This window comes from Plectropomus leopardus, chromosome 12 (assembly GCF_026936395.1).
Source record: "Plectropomus leopardus strain MGB_pleo_1.0 chromosome 12, ASM2693639v1, whole genome shotgun sequence".
In the NCBI taxonomy this organism is placed as follows: Eukaryota; Metazoa; Chordata; class Actinopteri; order Perciformes; family Serranidae; genus Plectropomus; species Plectropomus leopardus.
The window spans coordinates 30,539,672-30,562,592 of record NC_142187.1 but is presented as its reverse complement, the minus strand read 5'-3'; the positions used below and the strand labels follow the sequence as shown (position 1 = coordinate 30,562,592).

The 22,921-nt window shown below is 39.8% G+C and overlaps 1 protein-coding gene and 1 long non-coding RNA gene across 2 annotated transcripts; one reads left to right on the top strand and one right to left on the bottom strand.

The window, feature by feature from the left end:
* The first annotated feature begins 42 nt into the window (after positions 1–42).
* LOC121951965 (uncharacterized) lies at positions 43–22,633 on the top strand. Its single transcript, XR_006106412.2, has 5 exons — positions 43–224; positions 365–431; positions 11,274–11,472; positions 12,421–12,538; positions 21,385–22,633. It is a non-coding gene; the product is annotated as an uncharacterized LOC121951965 (long non-coding RNA).
* Positions 4,896–8,559, bottom strand: LOC121951964 (uncharacterized). The gene has a single exon (XM_088085794.1). The coding sequence runs from the start codon at positions 8,288–8,290 to the stop codon at positions 7,397–7,399; it is 894 nt and encodes a 297-aa protein (XP_087941920.1). The 5' UTR covers positions 8,291–8,559; the 3' UTR covers positions 4,896–7,396.
* Positions 22,634–22,921: the final 288 nt, after the last annotated feature.

The following is a 22,921-nucleotide window of genomic DNA, read 5'->3' as shown; positions in this document are numbered from 1 at the left end:
GTGCGTACTATCAGTTGCGTGTGTGCGTGTAATGACGTAGGACGTAGGCACGTCCGTGCGCGCTCCGGTCAAAGCAGTTCCAGAATGACCGGAGCTGAGTCATCACTAAGTCGAGCTCAGATAAAATATGATGATAAAGTTTAATATTTATGATTTGAACGTGACCAAACTGCTGTAACTTGTTTTGTGTAACACCCGATTCGTCTCATGAGAGTCCTGTTGAGGTTTGTGTTCGTTAATTTAAGTTTTAATGAGTTTAGTGTCGCGACGAGAAAGCTAACGCTAGCATGCTAAGTTAGCTTCCGTTACTGGCTAACGGTTTCGCTTTAGCTTTTTTTAATGTTGCCCTTTTGTTTCTTATTAGGAGGTACGAGCTCAGCTGCCATCACCGTACACACGCAGCTCATTGATGTCTTTCTATTGTTCCACAGGTATGGAGATATTTTTATAATTAATGGTGTTGTTTTTATATATTGTCGTAAAAGTTAAGCTATTTTAGCTGTTAAATGTCAAGAAATGTTTTGTTAACTTTTTTTTGAGAATCAGTTTCGCATGTTAATTATGAAATTCGATTTTCTTCATGAAAATGTTAAATATTTGGGTTTCTGGTTGTTTAAATGATTCATGACATTTATGAAATGAGAATTGAAAAAGCCCTTCTTCAATGGCTGGAGGCGGTATGAGCTCAACTGCCGTCACTGTACACACACAGCTCATTTAGTGTATCACAGTAAAGAGTCAGAGACCCAGTGCTACTTCCTGTCGCATTATAGAGTGGTGATGGGATGAGGCATTTTTGTAGGTCAACCAGGAAGTTGGCATTGCACTGGTTCCCTCTTCTTATGGGATTTTTGAATGGGATTGTCGATTATCGCCAAAATAAGCTCTGTGATGCACACAAGTTTATGATACTTATATGTTTAGTTCAGCATGATAATCTTTACAGATAAAGACCTCTTTTGTGTGTTTAGAAGTGTAAATGAAATCGCCAAAAGCAAAAAGCTATTGTTAGGCTATACACAGACTACATCATGGTTGCACGACTTTAATGTCACTGCCACAAACACTGTAAAAACACATTAAAACATGATCGAAAAATATTATAAACAGATAAATCTACAAGTGGGTTTAACAAGTTTCTTTGTCTGGTGTGATGCTGTCTAAAGTCTGACAAATGCTGTAGTACCATTTAGCCACTAAATAGTAACTGCCTTTTTTAAGACGAGTAAAACCTTAAGTTCAAAAAATGGGTTTAAGCGGACGTATTTTATTTTGCAGAATGAAACGTCATTACTTCACCACTCTATTCTACAAACCCAGAATCCAACGCAGAGAGAGAGAGGGAAAAGTCACACAGGTTACAGTTGTATCTTTTTGCCATGCAGGAATGTTGTCTTTTGGTATTTTTTGGACAACTTGGGTCAGCAAAGCAGTGGTGATAAATTTGAGCATGTTTTAGGTCTTTTCAGTTTTATTGCCCTGTTTTAGTGATTTATTAGAAAAGGCATCAAATTTAATAATTTACATTAATTTGATGAAGTACTTAAATAGTTACATAACTCACATTATCATGTCATATTATTAGTACTTGTTTGGAAATGGATGTAAGCTATGACTCCATTTGTGGTGATAGTAAGAAAAAACAAGCCAGTATCACCTGCCCCTTTTTTTATTTTACCCAGTAACCTTTAACAAGCTTACTTTCATCGCACTCTCAGAGCAACACACAGAAATGCTGTGAATTTATACTGATTGGAGGGGAGGAAATGGCTCAAAAATTGATACCAGACCAGGATCAAAAGATTTCATATTCATGCCTCTAAGGTTACAACAGTGGTCGACCATTTCGGTGCGCTGTTGCTGATATCTGAACAACATCCTGAGCTATTGAACAGATGATATTGACATTTTGTTGTGAGAGCCGCCACCAGCCCAGAAAGAATCTGTTGGCCTTCAGTAAATCTATTCTACCTCATATTTCTCCCCGCAGGAACACTTTTGAATCAGTTAAACATAAGAACGATGAGCTAAATAACACTTTGTAGTAATTGACATAAGTGGCAGAATAATGCTGTTTGTCGATAAATGCCAATCAGCTCACCCTATGTGTGAAGTCTCAGTGTGACTGAATAAATCACAGAACTTACACTGCACTCCAAAGTCTTATTAAGCCTCTCCTCATGTGGCTGCCAAACAACAGTGATTTTAACATTTAATTCCATTGTGATTATCCCGTGCCTTGATTGTCAAAAGCTCAATACGAGATTGATTAGCTGTCCTTCATTATGGGAAGTCACTGGCTGCTGGTGATGCTTAACTGTTTTCTAAGCCTTGGGCTTATGAATGCAAAATACCTTTTGAATGAAGAACACGGGTGCCAGTCTGTGCTCACCCAGTTGTTATATCTTGCACAGTGTCTCATTATAAAGCAAAGTTATTGGAGCACACAGCAATTAAATAGGATCAGCAAATCCTACAAAGCCTGCTAACTGCAGTCATGGGTGATCCCTGATGTACAGCTGACCACTTGTGAGTGAGTTTAGTGGAATAAGGTGGATTGCCAGACTTCAAAGATGTATGTTAATTAATTGTCATAGTGGTTAAATTGTGTTTTACTTGACTGTACACTGGTCACTGCTCACATTTCAAATGTGGATCCCAGACATACTTTGGTAAAGAGTTTCAGTCCGTTAGATACTCATGGAAAATGTTTCTGTCTTTATACAATGAACAAAAATTTAAACCCAGCAGTTTTGTTTTTGCTCCCATTTTTCCACAGATTCAAGTTAGAGATCTAAGGTTTTATTACGTGCACTCAAAAGATATATTTATTTCAAATTTGGTCGCAAAAAAAAAATCTGTGTTTGTGAGCAAATTTTCTTCAAAAATTGTTTTTCACAATCAAAGAATTTCTGCAGAGACCTTCTCAGGGAGGTTCGTCTGCATGCTTATTGTCCTCACCAGGGTCTTGACCTGACGGCAGTTTGTCATCGTAACCAACTTGTGTGGTCGCGAGGCCGGTTGGATTTATTGCCAATTTAATTTCACAAAAATAAAACATTGGAGAGGTCTTATGGTAGTGAAATGAGCATTCATGTCATGAGCAACAGTTCTTAAAATTTGCAACATCTGTGTCATTGTGTTGTGTGATCAAGCCCAAAAAAAAAAAAATGTGCTTCCCCCATAGTAATTATGCTGTTTAATCAGCATCTTGATATGCCATGCCTGTCAGATGGATGGATTATCTTGGAAAATGAGAAGTGCTCACTAACACAGATTTTAACATATTTCATGAAATTGCATGAAAAAAAAGTATTAGATCTTTAACTTAACCCTGTGAAGAATGAGAGTTAAAACCAAAGTATTGTGTTTAAATTTTTGCTCAATATATAATGTTCACTTGCTGTTGTATTATCACAAAAATAGTAACATCACCACAGGACACTGATACCTGAATTCAGGTCATCTGACTCGCATTGATGCAATATCTTTATGGGAGCTTTATTTGACAGCATGTCCCATGATCACTATCTAGGACAAAGACTTATTCAGGAAGGGTTCATCTATCATGAATGCTCGGTGTGTGTGTGTGTGTGTGTGTGTATGTGTGTATGTGTGTGTGTGTGTGTGTGTGTGTGTGTGTGTGTGTGTGTGTGTGTGTATACGCATGTGAGCACTGCAAGAGAGACAGAGGGTGAGTGGATAGGCCACCATTCACTTTGACTTAAAGTAGTAACAGATGCACACCAACAGAGGTCACTTTTCTGTATTTTCTACAGTTCCTTCAGTCTTTATTGTGACTGGTTTAAAAAATGCTTATGACCTTAAATGTGTAAAGATCTAGACCTCATGTTGGCACAAACTCTGTTTAATTTACAGGCGCAAACTGGCACCAGAAATTAGGTGTATGTATGTATACATTTACCCAGTTGGACTCGTCATCACACTGTAAAGCTGCTCTATTGCTGCAAATTAAGATAAAGTCATGTGACTACAAGCACCGTAAAGATACACTTTGCAGGATTTTCCTAAACAACAAAACTCATCCCTCTCATTCACCACATATGACCTACTAGAAGTGTGTGGAGGTGTATTTATCTATAGAAACTCTGCCCCTCTGCCTGTAATTTTCTCATTTTCTTCTCATTTTTCTTCTTGATGTCTGCGTGCCCCCACAGTGCTCAGGTGAGGTCAGGGCTTTATAAAAAGACCGTGGGCAGGTACCAGACTGAAAGCAACAGGCATGCAAGAGACACAACACCAGTAAAGCGCAAATTTAGCAAGGCAAAATGCCAAACCAGAGTGAAACTGTGGTTGGCTTTTACTTTTACTTTAACTAGTGAGCGTGTTTAAAAACATCTTGCATAGTATAGTTAAGCTCTCTGGAGAGGGGAGAGCGGGCACTGATGAGATGTTTTTGTATAGACATAATATTGACTTCCATTACTCATAGACTACTTTAACTGTTATGAGAATAATGTAATCCCTGAACAGGTATAGATGTCTGCTAGCTATCTAGTTTTTAAGAGCCCAACCAAAACATGAAAGCTGCACTTCTGTAGACTATACAAGAGTGTTTTTTCTGAAAATTTTGCCTCCTCTAGACTATTGGGAGAGTTGATTGGGTAAGTTGGGACACCTTGTTTTGAGCTAAAACAAATAATATATATAATTAAAATTTAAAAATGTATTGCAGTATAATTTCTAGATGAAAATAAATTCTTAATGTCGCCCTGTCCCACAGGGCGAACTTAATTTTTCTCCTAACTTAATTTTGGAGGAGTTAAGTGTGACGTGCTTTGGATTAAAGCATGTTACACATATTTACCAATATCACAATAATAACAAAAATATCTGATATAGATATGGACATATTACAGTACAGAAAGTTAATTCAAAAACAGATTTATTTACACTTATGTGCATTCCAATGGACGTTTTTCCACTGTTGTGTCTTACATCACAAAACTCACACTTGTTACACAAAACCTACAACTTTCGTCGGTTTTTAATGCAGTTTGGATGACGTGATTTTGTAAACTTAAACAATACAATTTTATTTTTTCAGTATGACTCCACTGGAGGTTACATTAATTTTAATCTATCATGTTTTAGTTCTTGGATTGGTTGAATATGTAATGAAGGATATTAGTGCATGATCTGTCACTTTGTAAACATTTCTTCTATGACACTTGAACATCCTTAAAAACTTTTTATTTTGTTTGCGTATACATCCTCGCTGGACGGGCACATAGTTTTTCAGCCAGTATTTGCTTTTTATGACACCATCACACATGATTACTATATTAATTATTTTGCTTGTTAGATTTGTAAACTCACAAAAATATTTTGCAAAAATATAAAAGGTCTCAAAAAGTGTGTGCAAATGCAACTCAATCTGATTACCTTCTCGTTTATTTTTACAAATTAAATGTTTTCAGACATTTATTTGTTTGTGTTTATGCAAATCCATTTTATATTTGCAAAATAACTTTCTGAGTTTACAAATCTTTTTTTGTAATTGTGGAGGGTGTTTTAATACATGCAGTGTCAATCCGTTCTCACAAATACTACTGAGGCAAATCTATCTCCATAGTTTGCTCTAAATTATTTAAATTAAACTGAATAATTTGTTCCACAGTAGCCCACATTTTTTGAGAAACAATATTCAATCATATCATGCAATGTAAGTTTTTTTCCCCCCATCGCTTCAAATAGTTTGTGTGACAACACACGACAACCCCAGAGGAGCTGCCACCCAGCAGCCTCGCTCTGATCTGATGGAGTGGAACAACATTTAATCACAGTTTAAGTCCCTGTTGTGTTTTGTTTTATTATTTTGCAGATCTTAAGCCTCCCTCCACCGTTCTTTCCACTGACTTTACACACCTGATCCCCCATGACCTGATTTTAACAAAGGGGTTGCCGATATGTAGCTGAACTTACTCCCCTCATTGCCACAGGCCAAATAAGATCAGCTGGCCAGTTAATCAGCCCCCAAATGTAGACCTGTGAATTTTTGCGAGAGCTGAGTGACTCGTCCTGACCCCTGAGCTGTGGATTAACAAATGTTTAGACATGACACAGCACTTGGTGGTTGTTTATTTTTAACCCAGCTTTTACATAATATAAAAAACTCATCAGGAAATAATAATATTAATTGTAAGTGATCGTCATTTGTCTTAAAGCCTGGGTAGGGCAAAATAAGTGATTCTTTCTACACAGATTATTAAATATTGTAAAATACTTTTTGAAAACATATGAAGAAACAGGGAATAGTGTAGTACTAAATTGTGGAGTTTGATTGTTAAGCTGTTTTTCACCATTACTGTGTCCAGTATTTTTTGGGCAGGGCTAAAAGCATACTCAATGATGCAATGGAGCCATCCTAAACATAATTCCTCTCCCACTCTATAAATATCAAGAATGAGCTGTTGCGAAACTACAGACTCATGTTAGCAGCTAAATCAGTTGCACAAAGCACACACCCGAGCCGAAGAGCAAGCTGCCACACAGAACTTAACCAATAGCACGGTAAAATACACACCCGAGCCAACGAACAAGAAAGCTGTTGCTCTGGGATGGACTATTGTTAGCAGCTAACATTAGCATCAAACACACACCCAAAGCAGTGAGCAGTAACCGCTGGTGAGCCACTTAGCCAATTTGGGCTAAAATGTCTGAAAGTTATGTTAGTGACAGATATTCTGCTTGTGTATATATGATTGTGGCATTTAACAGATTTATTCATTGATGTATTTGCAGCCATCTCTCATTCCAAAGTCGTCAATACTGCTTTTGCAGTGCTTCCCGACGCCAAAAGCCACCTTTTTTCTTTTGCAGCATGCTCCCACCATGTGCTTGTGTTGACATCTCTGTAAAGGCATCCTGGAACATAAAAAGGAGATGCAGGAGGATACCTAGAGAGTAATATGTAGACAAGGAGGTCCACTGCAAAGCAAAAAAATGTGATGACTTGGGATGAAAACTTTTTGGTATTTATAGGGCTTGTGAAATAAAGTGAACTCACTGCTCTCACACAGAGGGTGAGTGGAACAGCACTATATAGGCTAATATAATGCTAACATTAGTAGTAATTGTAACATAGTTTCATCTCCTTCAGCAAACACCCCCTGCGTCTCTGAGCAGAAAACACTGCTATTTTGACTCAAATTTGCCTAGGTGGTTAATAATACATTTTTCTGCAATGTGACAGACTCATTTAGCAAATATATGTTTGCTTTACCCGGACTTTAGGTGATAGCATCTTAATACAATCAGGCAGTTTGTGGCAACAATAAGGGCTCAGGGGTGGTCAGATTTTTGCCAATATCCCATTACGACTCTTTTAGACGTGCGCACACTCACACACACTCATACACACAGTGGTAGTCCCTCACGTGGGCTTGAGGTAGTTATAGAGGGCACTGAGTCCTCCTTGTAGCACCTCCTGGATAGGCTTAAGGAGGGGGTTGTGAATAATATGAAGTCCTTTATCCAGCGGATGGCACGCCAGCCTCCCAAGTTTGCTTAGTAGGTACAATTCCACAGGCACATTTTGCAGGTCATTAAAGTCAACATTGAGTAGTTCTAAAGACTCCAGGAAGCACAGCGTCTTCGGCAGTGTGTGAATGCTGTTACCCTCCACGATGAGGATCTTCAGGTTCACCAAATCCTGGATCTGGTCCGCAATGGTCTCCAGACGGTTGCAAGCCAAATGGAGAAAGACCAGGCCCTTCATACTGTAGACGCAGGTGGGGATGTGAGCGATGCGGTTGTGGCTAAGGTTGAGTTTGGTCAGATTGTGCATGGCAGCCAAGCTGCTAGGTAGGCCTGTAATCTGGTTGTTGGCCAGACTGAGCACCTCCAAGTGAGTGCAGCAGCCCAGCTCCTCGGGGACCTCGCTCAGGCGGTTCCGACAGGCAAAGAGCACCCGCAACTTCTTCAGGAGGCTGATCTCAGGTGGGAGGCTCGACAGGTTGTTGCCCCACAAGTTGAGGATTACCAGATTGTCCAGCGCGCCCAGGGCAGGGGGCAAAGAGCACAGGGAGTTCATGGACAAGTTTAGCTTCTGGAGTTCTCGGAGCTCCCATAGCTCCGAGGGGGTCTCATCAAGCGACCGCATAGCCAGGCTGAGGGTGCTGTAGCCAAAGTGCACCGTGGCATGTCTGCGGATCCTCTCGGCAGCCGAGGACAAGCTGGGCTGCTCGTCTCTCCCAGAACTCTTCCTCCTTTGACTCACCTCATTTAGCTCCTTGTTGGAGAAACCGCGAGATTGCCTCCCACCCATCGTCCTCACAGTTTTGTTGATTCTATCACCAATAACAAGATGTCAGCATGCGAATAGCTGAACAAGTGGAAGATTGCTAAAGATAACAGCTGCCGATTGATCTCCAGGGTTCTTGAATGAGCCACATGATCAGATCCACAGGTCGCAGAAGTCCTGATGTTTGGCAGCAGGTAAATCCTGGCTGAGTTTTTGAGTTGAGTTGCAGGCTGCTGTAACTGAGCACTATTGAAGCTTGTGCCTGCGTCTCTCAGACCAACTGCCTGTCTTACTGAATTTCATACCCCAGCTGGTCCTGTCACTTCACATGTCCACAGATAGCACCCTGCTCCCCACCCACTACAAGAGAGCAAAGCTGGGGATAGGATGCTGTGTGGGCTCAATCGGATGAGGTCACTACCATGATCTCATAATGTAACACACAAAAATACACTCACAAACTGCTGCCACACGTGGTACGCATTATTCTGTTAGTCACACCTGCTATCATTTGTAAGCACATTACATTTTGCACTTAAAATAATTCAGATATTTTACATACCATCTCTGACCATAATCTCTTCTCACTTTTTTTTTTTCTCATGTCGGCCTCTGCGCCTTTGTGCATGATCTCCTGTCTGAACTTAAATATGGCAGCGAGCCGGCAGCAGCCGTGAAAACACTGAATCACCTCTCAAAAAAGTAACAGTTCTTAAAGGTATTAGTGGAACCTTATGCGCAGACATGCGCTGGTTTAATCTCAAGTGCAAAAAGGACATGGAACATTCCAGCGTGTTCCTAGAAAACTCTGCTGCTATTCAAAATCTCATTCATGTGGCCTCGAGGGGAGGATCTCCCTTCATGTAAAAGCATACACTGTAGTGCATTTACATTTTTGAATTTGTCTTTCCCCCCAGCAACTTAGACACAGAGGGAGAAAAGTTCTTCATGCTTTTTCTCTAAAGAGTTCTGTAAGTATCTCACTGAAAGCTATTTGTTCCACTTCCTCTCAAGATGTCAAATTAGAAAAAAGATTCAAATATTATAATTTTCCAGTATTTACCTTGAGTTGTCTGCCTAATTAGCTCATAGCTGGAGGGCAGTGAAGATATCCCATCATGCATCTGTTGACACAGGGTACACAATGTGTCACAGGGCTGTTGAGACAAACACATTCACACCTACAGGCACTTCAGGGGTTCAGTTACAGGTACTTGTACTTTTCATTAGTATTTCCATACTACTGTATACTTCTAAAAGATAAGTGCATTTTACTGCACTACATTTACTTCACAATTATAGGTAGTACCTATATGAACAAGACTTTAAAGAAAACATGCTATGAGTTTTTTAAAATATAATGCATTGGTTTGATTTCTTTCCAAAACATGGTGAATAGGCAATGAGCAACTTACAACACATGGCCCAAAATTAGAAATAAATTAGTACAACGTTATAAGAAAATTACTCAAAAATAAGCAAAACAACAAATAATACATCATTAAGATTAAATAAAAGTTAACACAAACAAAATGACACAATAAAAAGTGTAGAAAATATAGAAATATATTTAATATGTATTATATTATTATTATTTATTTGTATTGTATTTGTATTTTTTCCTGTAACATCTTTTTAAACATAATTATGATATAGTTTTTTTGGTCATTCTTTTTATAATTTTGTAATAATTGTCACAACTTTTTAAAAAACAATTTTCAGTTAATTTTTAACCTTTTGACTCATGTGGTCATTGCAATCAAACCAAACCAGTTTGCTCAGGTGTCAAAGGGAAGAAAACTGATGTCGATCCAGGTTTTAAAGGCTTAAATTACCTACCACAAATAAGATTTCTATACTGACAAAATACAACAGCAAAATGTTGCTTACCAATTAATGCATTGTCACAGCTCATCCCACTACATATGTTCTGTTGTTTTCCATATTTCCACAGTGTTACCTGTTTACCTCTGATTGCTTCACATCTCTTTTCAGACCCACTTCCTGTAAAGTTTCCCACCTGTGTGATCGCCTGCCCTATCATGTGTTGCACCTGTGTCTCATTGTCTTCCCCTCGTTCTGTCCAGTTCTTCTTTGCCTTAGTGTGAAAATGCCAGCGTTTTCGCTTTAATATTCATAGAGTGTGTTTAGACCTTTGCCCCTCTTTATTATCTACCTTTATTATATACCTCTACCTGCAGATTTGGATACCTTTGCCTGTGTACCAGTCTGTGCTCAATTAAAAACCCCTGAACTTTTATGCTGTTGGGAGTCTGCTTTGTGGGTTCATCTTGAGTTTGTGCCTGATACGCATCAGAAATAATAATCAGAAAATATATATTAGGCTAAATAACAGGGTCCACTTTTCCTGCATTGTAAGAACCTTCCCTTTTTATACTTTAAAATACTGTTTTACTAATAGTATTTTTCAAACACTTAGGCTCTTATCATTTTGTAAACTGTGAGTTCAATTGTTTTAACTGTTTCATGGGACATTACAGCTCTATCACATGTCTGCAAAACGTTGTGGCTCTCCCAAAACATCTTATTTATGCTTAATTGTTAATGTGTTAGTAAATTGGCCACTGCCACTAAAATTAAGAGTTGTTTGATCATAATATTGACATATTGTTTTACCATGTTAGTAAGTCAACCCTGAAAATGTTTCTTATACACAAATCTGTTTCATTCTACTTATGTTGTTGTCACTGACTGCTTACTGTACAATACAAGTCGGTCAGTTATCCAGCTGAATGCCAAAATTATTGTGTATCGCACTGAGCTTTTCAGATTCCAATTTTAACAAGTGTGTTTATTGGAAAAAGTCAATACTGTACAACTTTGTTGTAAAAGCACATTTACAGTAAATGTATTTGTAGCAGTGTGTTATATTTAACTTACACAGTCTGCTCTGCCTCTCTCCTGATGCTGTGGGATTTTGTCGACTTACTCCGCCTCGCTCTCCACCTCCACCTGGTGATCCCAACTGCTCTTCATCTCCAATCAGGCCTGTACTTAAGCAGCCTCACTCCACTCACTCATCGCCAGATTGTCTTCGCTTCCATGCCTGACCTTCCCGCTGCCTGCTCCTACTGGATTCGTCTGCTCTGCCTCCTGCCTGCCTGACGCAGACTCTGCCTCCTGCTTGACCACAAGCCCTGCCTGCCCCTGTACAGAGTCCCCACCTTTCCCACAAGCTGCCTGCTGTAAGTGTCATTGCAACTTACCTGTCACATTCACCTGTTAGTCCACTCCACGTTCACAATTTCCCCACCCAAACTCTGAACGTGTGAATGTTAGTTCACCCCAGTCCCTCCACAAGCTCTGCTCGACCCATGAACTCTGCTCTACCCCAGAACTGTTAACTGTCTCTATTTACCTGCAACCTGATATTATACTCACCTTGCTCAATTCAGCCTCTCAAAAGATTAAACAAAGGTCATTACCAACTACTCGTCTGCTCTGTTGTGCTGTGATGGGTCCTACCACACACTGTTACAGTAACAGAAACCTGACCTGTGATCTTTCACGTAAACAGTGGACAGAAAAAAATATATCTACTCGAAAAAAAAAAGGTTGACCAAAAATAGACCAATTTGTTAATTGTGATTCCTTATTACTGTCACTTGGCATTTAATTTGCCAATAAAGCAGACATCACAAACATTTAATGGTATAGACATTTATGGAATACATGATTTTTATAATTTGATGGATCATTTTGTGTGTGATGGCTAAAACAGACAGACAGACAATGACAGAATGTTTAGATGTTGTGAAAGAGTATTAAAATTTCCCTGAGAGTTAACTCAACAATTTTGATCAGCAAGCCATGTGCAGGTTGTTGTTGTATAAACTGTAAAAGACTGCACTTATTCTTTTGCACGTGCCAAAATACATGCAATTTTGCTTGAATAAATGACATATTCAAATCTGTTACGAATAACGAATTTGTTCAGAGAGATGAACTTATTGTGTTAAAGAAAAACAAATCTTATTCAAGAATTGAGCTATAGCAAATGAGTAAACTGTGATATTTTCCATGTAAGGCTTTACTTATAATGGAATATTTTCATATTTTAGTGTTGCTTCCTTTTCTTAATACTTTCTCCACCGCTGTCTATTTCATACAAACTGCTTGTTTTTGGACTGCAGGAGGAAGCCAAAGTATCTGGAGGAAACCCACGCAGACAGAGGTGAACATGCTAACTTCACATAATAAGGCCCTGGCTGGCCTGGTTTGAACTCCGGTCCTTCATACTGTGAGGCAACAGTGAGTACTCAGTGAAGTCAAGTAATTTTAGCTCCTAGCCCTTTTTTTTTTATTTATTTTTTTTTTAACCCTATGGAGTATTACACCTCTTCAACATGTGAAACCCTCTACCCTCACAGGATCAATTTCCATTTTTTAAAGGAAAAATCCTTCAAAAGGGAAGGAAAGCATGCTAAACTTTCAGACAGAACACAAGAAGAGAGGTCACAGGACAGACTTTCAGTAGACGTGCACAGAGTGTACAGCATGTACAGTACAGCATGTACACAGAGCTTCAGTGCCAACCGCACTGCACTCTGGATATTGTTCAGGCAACACTTTAACCCCGCTGATGAGTAACTCTTTGGTTATTTGGATTTTTATGTCCCTGACAAAAATAAGAAAAACAAAACCACATAATTTTTTTATACTTATTTGACATCTTAAGCGACACACAAACGATAAATGAAAGATAAGTCAAATGACAATGTCAGTGTTAAATTACTTGAAATATGGCATTGACACATTTTTCTCAATATCTATATATTTTCTAAGAGTTTTCAAACCAAATTGGACCATATTGAAGAATGACCCAATTATTATAGTCCAGTCTTGTTTTATTTTCTTCTATTTTATATTGTATATAAAGCACCCTTTGATTTATTAGATTTGTTATTAGTTTTAAGAAAAAAAATCTGAATTTAATTTAAAAAAAAGTTAAGTTCTTCATACACAATAAGGGTAAATAGGTAAGGTTAAATGAAGGTTTAATAGAAGGTTTAAAAGTTCTCTCGTTCACTAATATTGTAAACTTACATGGGTTACAATTAAAACTGTAATTTTGTCAAATAAGGACAGAAATTTACTTTTGTTTCTCAAAACAATTTTTCTTCATCTTTACAGGGTGTTTAAAGGTATCAGACACTTAATATAATGAATTTTAATTTTTTCAAGATAGTTTTAAACCAAATCTAAGACAGACTTTCAGATAAATCGTCTTTGTCTTATAAAGGTGAGTATGAAAGTATGTTGTATGTTTGTGGTCCCATACAGAGGTAGGTTTTATGTAAGGTTATAAGAGTGAGTAAGTTAAATCAACATTTTTCCTGGTAACTGCAAGTAAAGGTATATTAGGTTCAGTGGTAGGTTTAACGGTTTGTAACATCGGAAGAGCTTGACTCATTTTAACAAAAAGAAAATAAAAGATGGATAAAGGAAATTAAGTCAATATTTGTCGCAATGAGGACTTAAAAAATAAATAGTAAGTAAGATTATTTAATGACTTTCAAAGCCAAAATTTATAACATTGAATTTAAAACCTTTTAAGGACCTGCAGACACCCTGCATTTATTCTACGCCACTAATCATTTCCTACTGGGTGTCACTCAAGTAATTAACAAGATTTTTGCAACAGGAGAGGTCCACATTCCCGAGGCGTGAACACCTTATATAAACATTAGAGGTGTAAATGGGATCTTGGACTTGATCCTCTTTCCTCGACAGCCTCACAGACTCTAACCAGGACTTAGAGTGGCCTCCGTCATCATTCTTCTCCCAGTCCAGTAATCAAAGTACTTGGATGACAGTTAGCAGTGATATCCAGCTCTGGGGACTCGGAGGCTCGGCTGTGAGCGCAGCTACATCAGCACTTATGAATGACAGCTTGAATCATGTGTTTGCTGAATTGGACACTGGAGATAGGGCTGTTGCGGTGCATTGCCCATTCAGACAGCTGCTCATCGGGGCATTTTTTTAAAGTAAATGTTAACACCTTCATATCGCAGTAACTTTGTGTAGAAACAGATATGTGGCTGACATTTAATCTCAGTTTTTAGGGGCACATCTGTGCTGCTGTTCTTGTGTATATGTGTGCCACGGCTAATTTCGCAAACAGCAGGATTGCAATACCCTGCCATCTTCTATTTACATGAAAAATGACATCTCAGCTGTAACTGTCAGAGCACCCCCCACCACCACCCCAATTGCAAACACACCCCCGGAGTGGCAATGCGAGGCTCAGTACACAACGCATGCTGTCAAATATGCAGGAAACCCATGAGTTCATATGCATATCCCTCATTACGGGTTAACTGTAGCATACCTGGAAGATGCTGAGACGGATGGACAGATGGAGAGAGGGGGTGGGATGGAAGCTAGATAGGTAGGTGGATGAATGGACAGAGCGAATAATGCTCATTTCTGTGACAGAGAGATGTCATCATGACATACTTCTCCATAACACACCATCGCCTAGCACTTCGTCATAATCCTGTGAGGCATGAATCTTCATTAAATGCTCCTTTTTTATCCCGTGCATGCTTTTTTCCCCCCCAAATGAATCTTCCTTTCTACCAGAGGAACAGATGTGTGGAAACAGCTTGAGATTTAAATTACAAGAAAATGGGATTTACCATTCCTCCCGCATTCGCACAACACCTTAATACAGAGTCCCATTAGCACCAAATGAGGATGAGTTATTCACTCTGAGAACAGTTACACCCTCCAGTCCTCAGGGTGACAAAAATGATCTCATTTGAGAAAGCTCATCTGGTTATGTGGCACAATAATGACTCTGGATGAGCTACCTTTAGAGACTGAAGTTCAAGATATATACCATTATTACTTGTTCATTACTGTGGAGGCTTCTGGCGATGACAGGTGATATATGGCCTTGCTGCCACAGAATCTGCCGTAGGTGTGTCTCTCCTGTTGAAATGTAAGGAGTACCTGCCAAGACCTGAGGCTCTTTAGAGTCTATATTGCAGACACATTACTCCCCGAAGCCAGCGCTCTTATTGAAGAATATGTTCCCTCTTTAGACAGAATACGAGACAAGATCAGGTCTAAGAGACAAGAAATGTGCATTTTGCGAGCCCATTGAGTATTCCAGACAAAATTAGCACCCTGAAATGGGGGAGAGCATGTGAATAGAGGGGTGGAGGGTAGACGAGCCACCTGAGAAGATAATCGTCTATTATTCAGCAGGTGCAGATGTGAATATTCACACCACTGGACACTTTCCATTTGTGCGTGCATCCCCCTCAGCTAATGGAGTCTGTGGAAGCAGCCGTGCATTTTAGTCAAAAAATCGAGGATATGTCACACATTTGAATTGCCATCTGGAAATTGGCTGCAGCAGTGCTCTGCCCAAACCTCCAGGTGACACAAAGGATGAAGTCAGCAACGCAAAATAGCGGGGAGGAAATTTTGAGGGAGTGTTCAACAAGCCGGCTCAGAGGCTGAGGCCAAGAACATTTCATTTCAGTGTTTTAAATGTTCATTTATTTACCAGTTTGGACACACTGAGGTTGCCCCCTCAGTGCTTATGGAGTTGTCACCTTAGAAATGACTATATATCAAGGCATTTTTAATATAAACACTTTTTCCTAAAGACAAATTTGTTGCCTAACCCTTTGAAATTTGAGCAAATTGGCTTGATTTATTTTATTCAAAATCATAGAAAGAAGGCAATGAGCAACTGTGCAAGAGATGGCCCAAAAATGAGCATGCAATTATTAAAAGATAAAAGAAGTAAGCAAAAAAGAAAATAAAAAAAAGAAAGCGACGAGAAGATTGAAAAATTTTAAAAAATGAAAGAAAATCTAATAATCTCCCAAAGCGAATGTTCTTTTCACCTTTTATTATTATTTTTATTTATTGATTTTTACAATTTTCCGGACATTTTTTGCCAAGTTGCTCACTGCCTTTTTCCCGTGTTTTCCAAATAAACCAAAACGCATTAACTCAGGTTCCAGAGGTTAAAATGCTTGTGAAAGGCATCTGAATGTAGCACAGCAACACTGAAGTCAATCCAGTTTCTAAAGGGTTAAAGAGCCAAAACACAAATTCATAACGACTCTGCATCTTCTTAGAATATTTTTCACCTCCTTATCAACTCTATGAAGCACCTCCGCTGAGTATCTTGTAATCTCCTAATCTCTCTCCCCAGGCCACACGCCCAGGTATCTGTAGTTAGATCCATAGTGAAGCATCCAGATTCATCTTTAGATAAACTGGGACAACATGATGAATAGATAATAAAGGCACCCGGGGGAGAGCACTATCCGGGTTAACTCCGCCGCATAGAAACACCATTTGTAATGATGGCCAGAATCAACAGGGAAGTGCAGTGAGCAAAGCTAACTGGGCTCCAAAGTGACCAAATCAGTCCTGACTTTGCTGATGCAGCAGATGGGGGTAGTACAAACCAATTGTGGCTGTGACAACAACAAGCCGGGTGATGAAGTACCAGCGAGCAGCCTATCTGGGTCTCACCTGCTCGCTGCCACTCCTACAGGCCGCTGAGTGCTCAACAAAAACACGCTGTACACTGAGTTGCAGAGTAATCATGATTAGATAAACTGTCAATGGGATGGCAATGAGATTGATTGATTTATTTGGTCAAGCTCTGACCTCGTCACTCCCTGAAAGCTCAGCAGAGACACAGGAGTGACAGTAATGAACTTCTCCTCCAGAGTTGCATCAGATACTGAGTCTGATGGCACCTCCTGTGTGTGGGCTGGGCCCCAGCCACCACGCGGCTGTTCCTCTGTTGGCACCACAGACCATTGAGGGAGTGTAGTTTCCAGTGAAACTTCAGGCAGTAATCTAAACAAAGTACCTGCAACCATTACAAGAAATATACTGTAAAATACACAGAGTTGAGAGGGATAAATGAGAGCAATACAAAATAATTACATGCACAAAAAATCATAACAAAACCAAAACGTCTTCAGGAAAAAAATAATTCAACACCAAAGTTTGTTCATGAGCTGTGAAATAATTTGACCTTAAAATAAGATCTAAAAATTCTGATATCCTGATATTCTTACCTAAACCAATGTCACTCCTCTTGCCTTGACCTGACCAATCCAGTCAACAAGTACTAGCCAATCAGAGGGAGAGTTGGCTGTGTCATCCCTTTGACTTCCTAGAGAGAAAAGAAAAGATGTAAAATAAATTTTTTAAAAAATGGCATCTCAATGAGTCCTGGATGCACCGGTTTGTATATTAAACAAAAATTTTAATGCAATGGAATGTCACATTTTTTAATCCATCCATATGACAGGTGTGGCTTATTGGACAGCATCGTTACAACACAGGTGTGTCTTCGGATGATCAATTAAAAAAGGACATTCTAAAATGTGCAGTTTGATCACACAATACCACAGATGTCCCAAGTTTTGAGCGAGCGTGCCATTGGCATGTTGACTGAAGTAATGTCCACCAGAGCTGTTGAGCGTGAACTGAATGTTCATTTCACTACCATAAGCCATCTCCAGTGTTCATGTTAATTTGGCAGTTCATCCAACAGCTGATCCTCAATTCTAATAAGAAAAAAAAACTCCAAAAAATACCCACTGTGGAGACTAAAGCATTAATTTTGGGACAAGTTCCCAAAATCTCGACAGCCACAATTCACAAACCAGATCAGACACTCAGTTTGTGGTTTGAGTAAACGCCGTATGGCTGCACATATGATGCACGACCAGCTAACAGAGTCTGGGATTGACTTGGCGCAAACTTGAATATCATTTCAGGAAGCCATGCAGCCTGATTCCAGACCACTGAGTTCCCAGCTAGCAGGGAATGTTCCCACAACATTGGCTAATATTACCTACAAGTTGCAATAATGTTTAAAAAATAAATACATTTTAATCTAATGTTCAAAGGATGTTTTGAGGATGTTTATCTTTTCAAATAATTTCCCCTACAAGGTTAAATGCTGACTAAGATGTAACGTTATAACTGCAACATACTGAGGATGTTTTAATTGATGATGAGAGGTGACAGATCATTGAATGATCTTTTATAAAACATTCTCACAGTGTTACATGAGAACTAGGGCTTGGCGATATGGAAAAAAGTCTTATCACGATACTTGTTTTCATATCAGTCAATATCAATATATATCAGAATATACATCAAATCACTATTTCTGTCAAGCTTAAAGGTTCCCCATGACTCCTAAGTGAGATTTGAAGATATCATAACCAGTGATGCACAATGATAATTATTTCAACCAATACCGATAAACTGATAATTTCCAGCTTCTCGTGGCCGATAAGATATAGATAACCGAGGAGGAGACAGCGGCCACTTACACCGGTGTTCAGTGGTTACTGTAAGCAGCGAGTATAGTAATCAATGACAGTATCAGGGCCGTATCTAGACATTTTGGTGCCCTAGAAGAGATTGGAATCACCTGTGGGACAATGAGAGCGGAGTGGACATTCGGACACACCGGCGGAGAATGAGAGCGAGTGGACATTCAGAGACACTAGCGGAGAATGAGAGAGGAGTGGACATTCGGCATAAACAGCAGCAGTGAATGAGAGTGAGCGAATATTCGGAGACACCAGCGGAGAACAAGAGCGGAGCGGACATTCAGAGACACCAGCAGAGAATGACAGCGGAGGGGACACCAGCGGGGAATGAGAGCAAGCGGATATTCGGAGACACCAGCGGAGAATGAGAGTGAGCGGATGTTCGGAGACACCGGCGGAGAACGAGAGCGGTGTGGACAACGGCGGAGAATGCGAGCAGAATGGACATTCGGAGACACCAGCAGGGAATGACAGCGGAGCAGACATTTTGAGACATTGTCGGAGAATGAGAGCGGAGCGGACAATCAGGAGACACCGGCGGAGAATGAGAGCAAGCAGACATTTGGAGACACTGGCAGAAAATGAGAGTGAGCAGACACCGGCGGAGACACCAGCAGAATATGAGAGCAGAGTGGATATTCAGAGACATCGGCAGAGACACTAGTGGAGAATGAGAGCGGAGCGGACATGGCTGGAATGCGTCCTATCCACATTCTATCGGTTACATTTCATATTTCAATCGAGGAGAAGTTAGATCGCGATTGATATTATCGTTTTATCGTCCAGCCCTAGACAAAGGAAGAACACTGTGAAAGGAACATTCAGAAAATGTTATTGAGGCCTGAGATAACACTTTAAAATATATATATATATATGTCAACAAAAAAGAACCTTTTTAACTTTTTTTGCTTGCTGGGTTGTTGCCTGCATCTTAGATCTCTCAGCAATTCGACTCGTAAATGAAGTAGTAATTTAGTCTCATTATCATAATCCTGAAGCAACATGATCACACCGTTTACAGTTGAGCTTGGTGGAAAGAGTTTGCACGACAGAGTTAACCGATTAGCAAGTGAGGAGTGCAACAGCCAGACAGCAGGGCAAAAGAGAGGAAGGAGCACTGACAGTCAATAGACCACCTTATTGCAAAAGGTGTGTTGTGTATGTTAAAGTTGTTGGAGAACGTCCTGTAAGTGTAGCAGGTGGGTTACAGGAGGCTTTGGTGTGTCAGGTGTGCTGGAGAAACTCTTATTATTACAGAGTTTTAATTCTGACCGCAAGTGACAGCACAGTTTCATCACCGCTGATTTTTCTGCTCATGTCACCAGAGCTTGAAACAATAGGATCTGACAAGCTCTGTTCGAGAAATTAGGATGCTTGCCAGCCCATCACTGCCAGCAAGCCATAAATGTTTCATGTGGTGCTGATATGGTAATCATTGGATCCCTACAATGACACCTTGTGAGAGTTGGATAACGATGGCTGTCTTTCAGGCCTGTGTGACTCTGGACTTGCTCCAACAGCTGAGGCACAGCCTGACGTGTGAATGTGCCAGTTAGAAGGCCGTGTTGCCTCCAATAGGTAGATAAAAGTCTCAAAGTACAAGCGAAGTAAAGGTGCAACGGGTGTCCTCCAGGCATCCCACTGATGTACACACTCTCTGGTCTGAGATGCTAAACAAATGCATCTCTCTGACTCAAATATGCATTGCGTTTCATGAGGATTTTGCGAGTGGGTCCAGGTGCCCGTTGGTGGCACAGACCCAGCTGGAGGATGTGGCTGACTCGCTCCGCTGGCGCTCAGGCTGGCATACTAACAGAGCCAGGGGTGCTTTCACAGTGAGTTGAAAGAGGCTGGCGCCACACACACGCGGGGTTCAGAAACACGAGCTCCAGCTGCATGTCCACTAGCTCGCACTGCTAAAGAAATCAGGATTTTCTCCAACCTTGCAACATGATTTGTGACACAAATATTGATCTCCTGACAACCACGCACCTTAATCACATCTCAATGAGATGCGGTGAGATTAATTGTTGAGGTGAAAGGAAGAAAGTTTCCAATCACAAGGGATGAAGCAATAAAAGGCCAACATGTCTAAAAGAGCTTAATGTATTATTTCTCTGAGGCTTGTGTAAGCCTTTTATTAAAGGGAAACAATCTTGTCAGACACCTGTTGCTCTTGCAGGGGGTATTTATTGTTGGCCTATGTCAGCACACTGTAATCCCTGGCTAGAACATGGCTGTATTACCACTGTGACCTATTCTTGGTCATCATAATTTCCTGAGTCTGTGTGTGCGTGAAAGAGAGAGGTAGAGAAAGTGATATGCACGTGTGTGTGTGTGTGTGTGTGTGTGTGTGTGTGTGTGTGTGTGTGTGTCTCTGTCTCCAGTGATTGCAGGCACCCTTCAGCCATTTCAGTTGAGCTTTTTCTTTTTTTTTTTTTCTTTTTTTTTTTGACACCCAATGTCATGCAGAACAAATCGCCTATTGCTGACACCAGTGATTTCTTGTCTCCAGTGCTGAGAAGTGTGTGTGGAGGCAAAACAGTTGGGTCTTACTGTCGGGGAGTTGGACATTTCTGTGATTAAGTGGTAATAGCCCGGGACGTGACGGGGAAACAGGGGACTTCATTGGTCACAGGGCAAGAAAAAAACTGCACACCCTTGGGTCCGTGGGGTATTTTTTGAGAGAGTGTATAATTACTTCAAGAGTTTTGCTTCAAAACTGGCATGAAAAAGCTATTATTTTTTTTCATTTTACAGTCTGCATCATTGGTGAAGAAGTGATGACACTCATAGGAAACATTAAAATCAAAGAGGTCTCTCATCATGCCACCACCTTTCGCCTCGCCTGCCTTGAATTCCAGTGTCTGCCAAAGGGCTTAACCCGCTAACTGTGGCCTGAGTTCCTTTGGTATTGTTGCATGCCTGTGGTTTGGTTTAAGGCCACGGTTATATTAAGACCTGTGTATTTTAACATCTATAATGAAATACTCGATCAGTTCAGATAATCAGGGGTATGCGCAGTTTGATTTATGTGTAAGGTTGTTGTGTGTTAATGTTTGAAGAGTTGGAGGTCATTGAGTTTGCTCCAAAAACAAGAGATGGATGGAAATAAACAGTAATTAGATAGTGACGTTTCTGTGGAAATGAATGATAGTTATATGAGCATTTACTGTAGACAGGCCTCTGGTACTGTAAGTGGTTCCTGTGTGAGATATAAATGGTGCTATGGGGACATCTACTGGTTAAATTGTGAGATTTTTTACTTTTAGCCAGTTGATTGCATTTTTTTCTCATTTGCTTGAACACATTTATGCATTCAAATCAGTTTACACACAGACCTAAACTGAAAATCACCAAAATAGCATTTTGTTTGCAATGTGCTCTCACACTCACAAAACATTAAAATCATGCAACAAAAGCATTTTTTTTTTGTTTACCAAACAAGACAGCTTTGTGGTCAAATGAATATATTCTTTGAATTAATCATTACACAATGGACAACAAACTACAAAACATGAACTGCTCCAACCTGAGTTTTAGCTACATTTGTTGATATTTCACAGAGTTTTAATCTGGGCCAAAAAAGCATGTCACAGCAAAAATGTATTTTTCTCCCCAGAGATGATCTTTATTAGAAATAAAAAGCCTTGCTGCAGTCTGCACTGGCATGTTTAAGGAAAAAAGGACTGATTGCTGATTGAAATGTGGAAAGGAGTTTGACACATATGCATCAGTGATGCATCAGCTGTGAATAAATGTTTTTCCTTTTGTTTAAAGTGTAACTAAACCCCCAAACCACTTTTTGTAGTTGAGGAGCAATATATTTATGAGTATTTAGTAGTGTTGTTAATTGATTTAGGTCCAGCTCTTGACATTTGAGTGCAAAGTATTAAAATTCTACACATTGTGTGACTGCCCTCTAAAGGTTGAAATCTGGCAATTGCAGTTGAGTGGCTTTGAGTAAATTGAGTCAATACTATTTAGAACTACATAATAATATATGTTGTTTTTTATATACACACACACACACACACACACATAGTTTATGCATTTTTCCCCATAATGTTTTTTCACTTCTTTTAAAGAGACTGGACTGATTTGTTTCTGTAATACACAATAGAATAATTTGTCTATGATAGTCTCTGTTTTCACTCTGGTAGGTTTATGATTAAGAGCATTGTGTTTTCTGTGTTCTGGGTTTTCATTAATTGTGTTTTCCCCTCCTGTGGTCCTGTGCCGCATGCCCCTCTTTTGTCCACCCACACACACCTGCTCTGCATCAGACTCATTAGTC

Coding starts and splice junctions, on each gene's coding strand:
- LOC121951964 (XM_088085794.1), bottom strand. CDS start 8,290: ATGGGTGGGAGGCAATCTCGCGGTTTCTCCAACAAGGAGCTAAATGAG.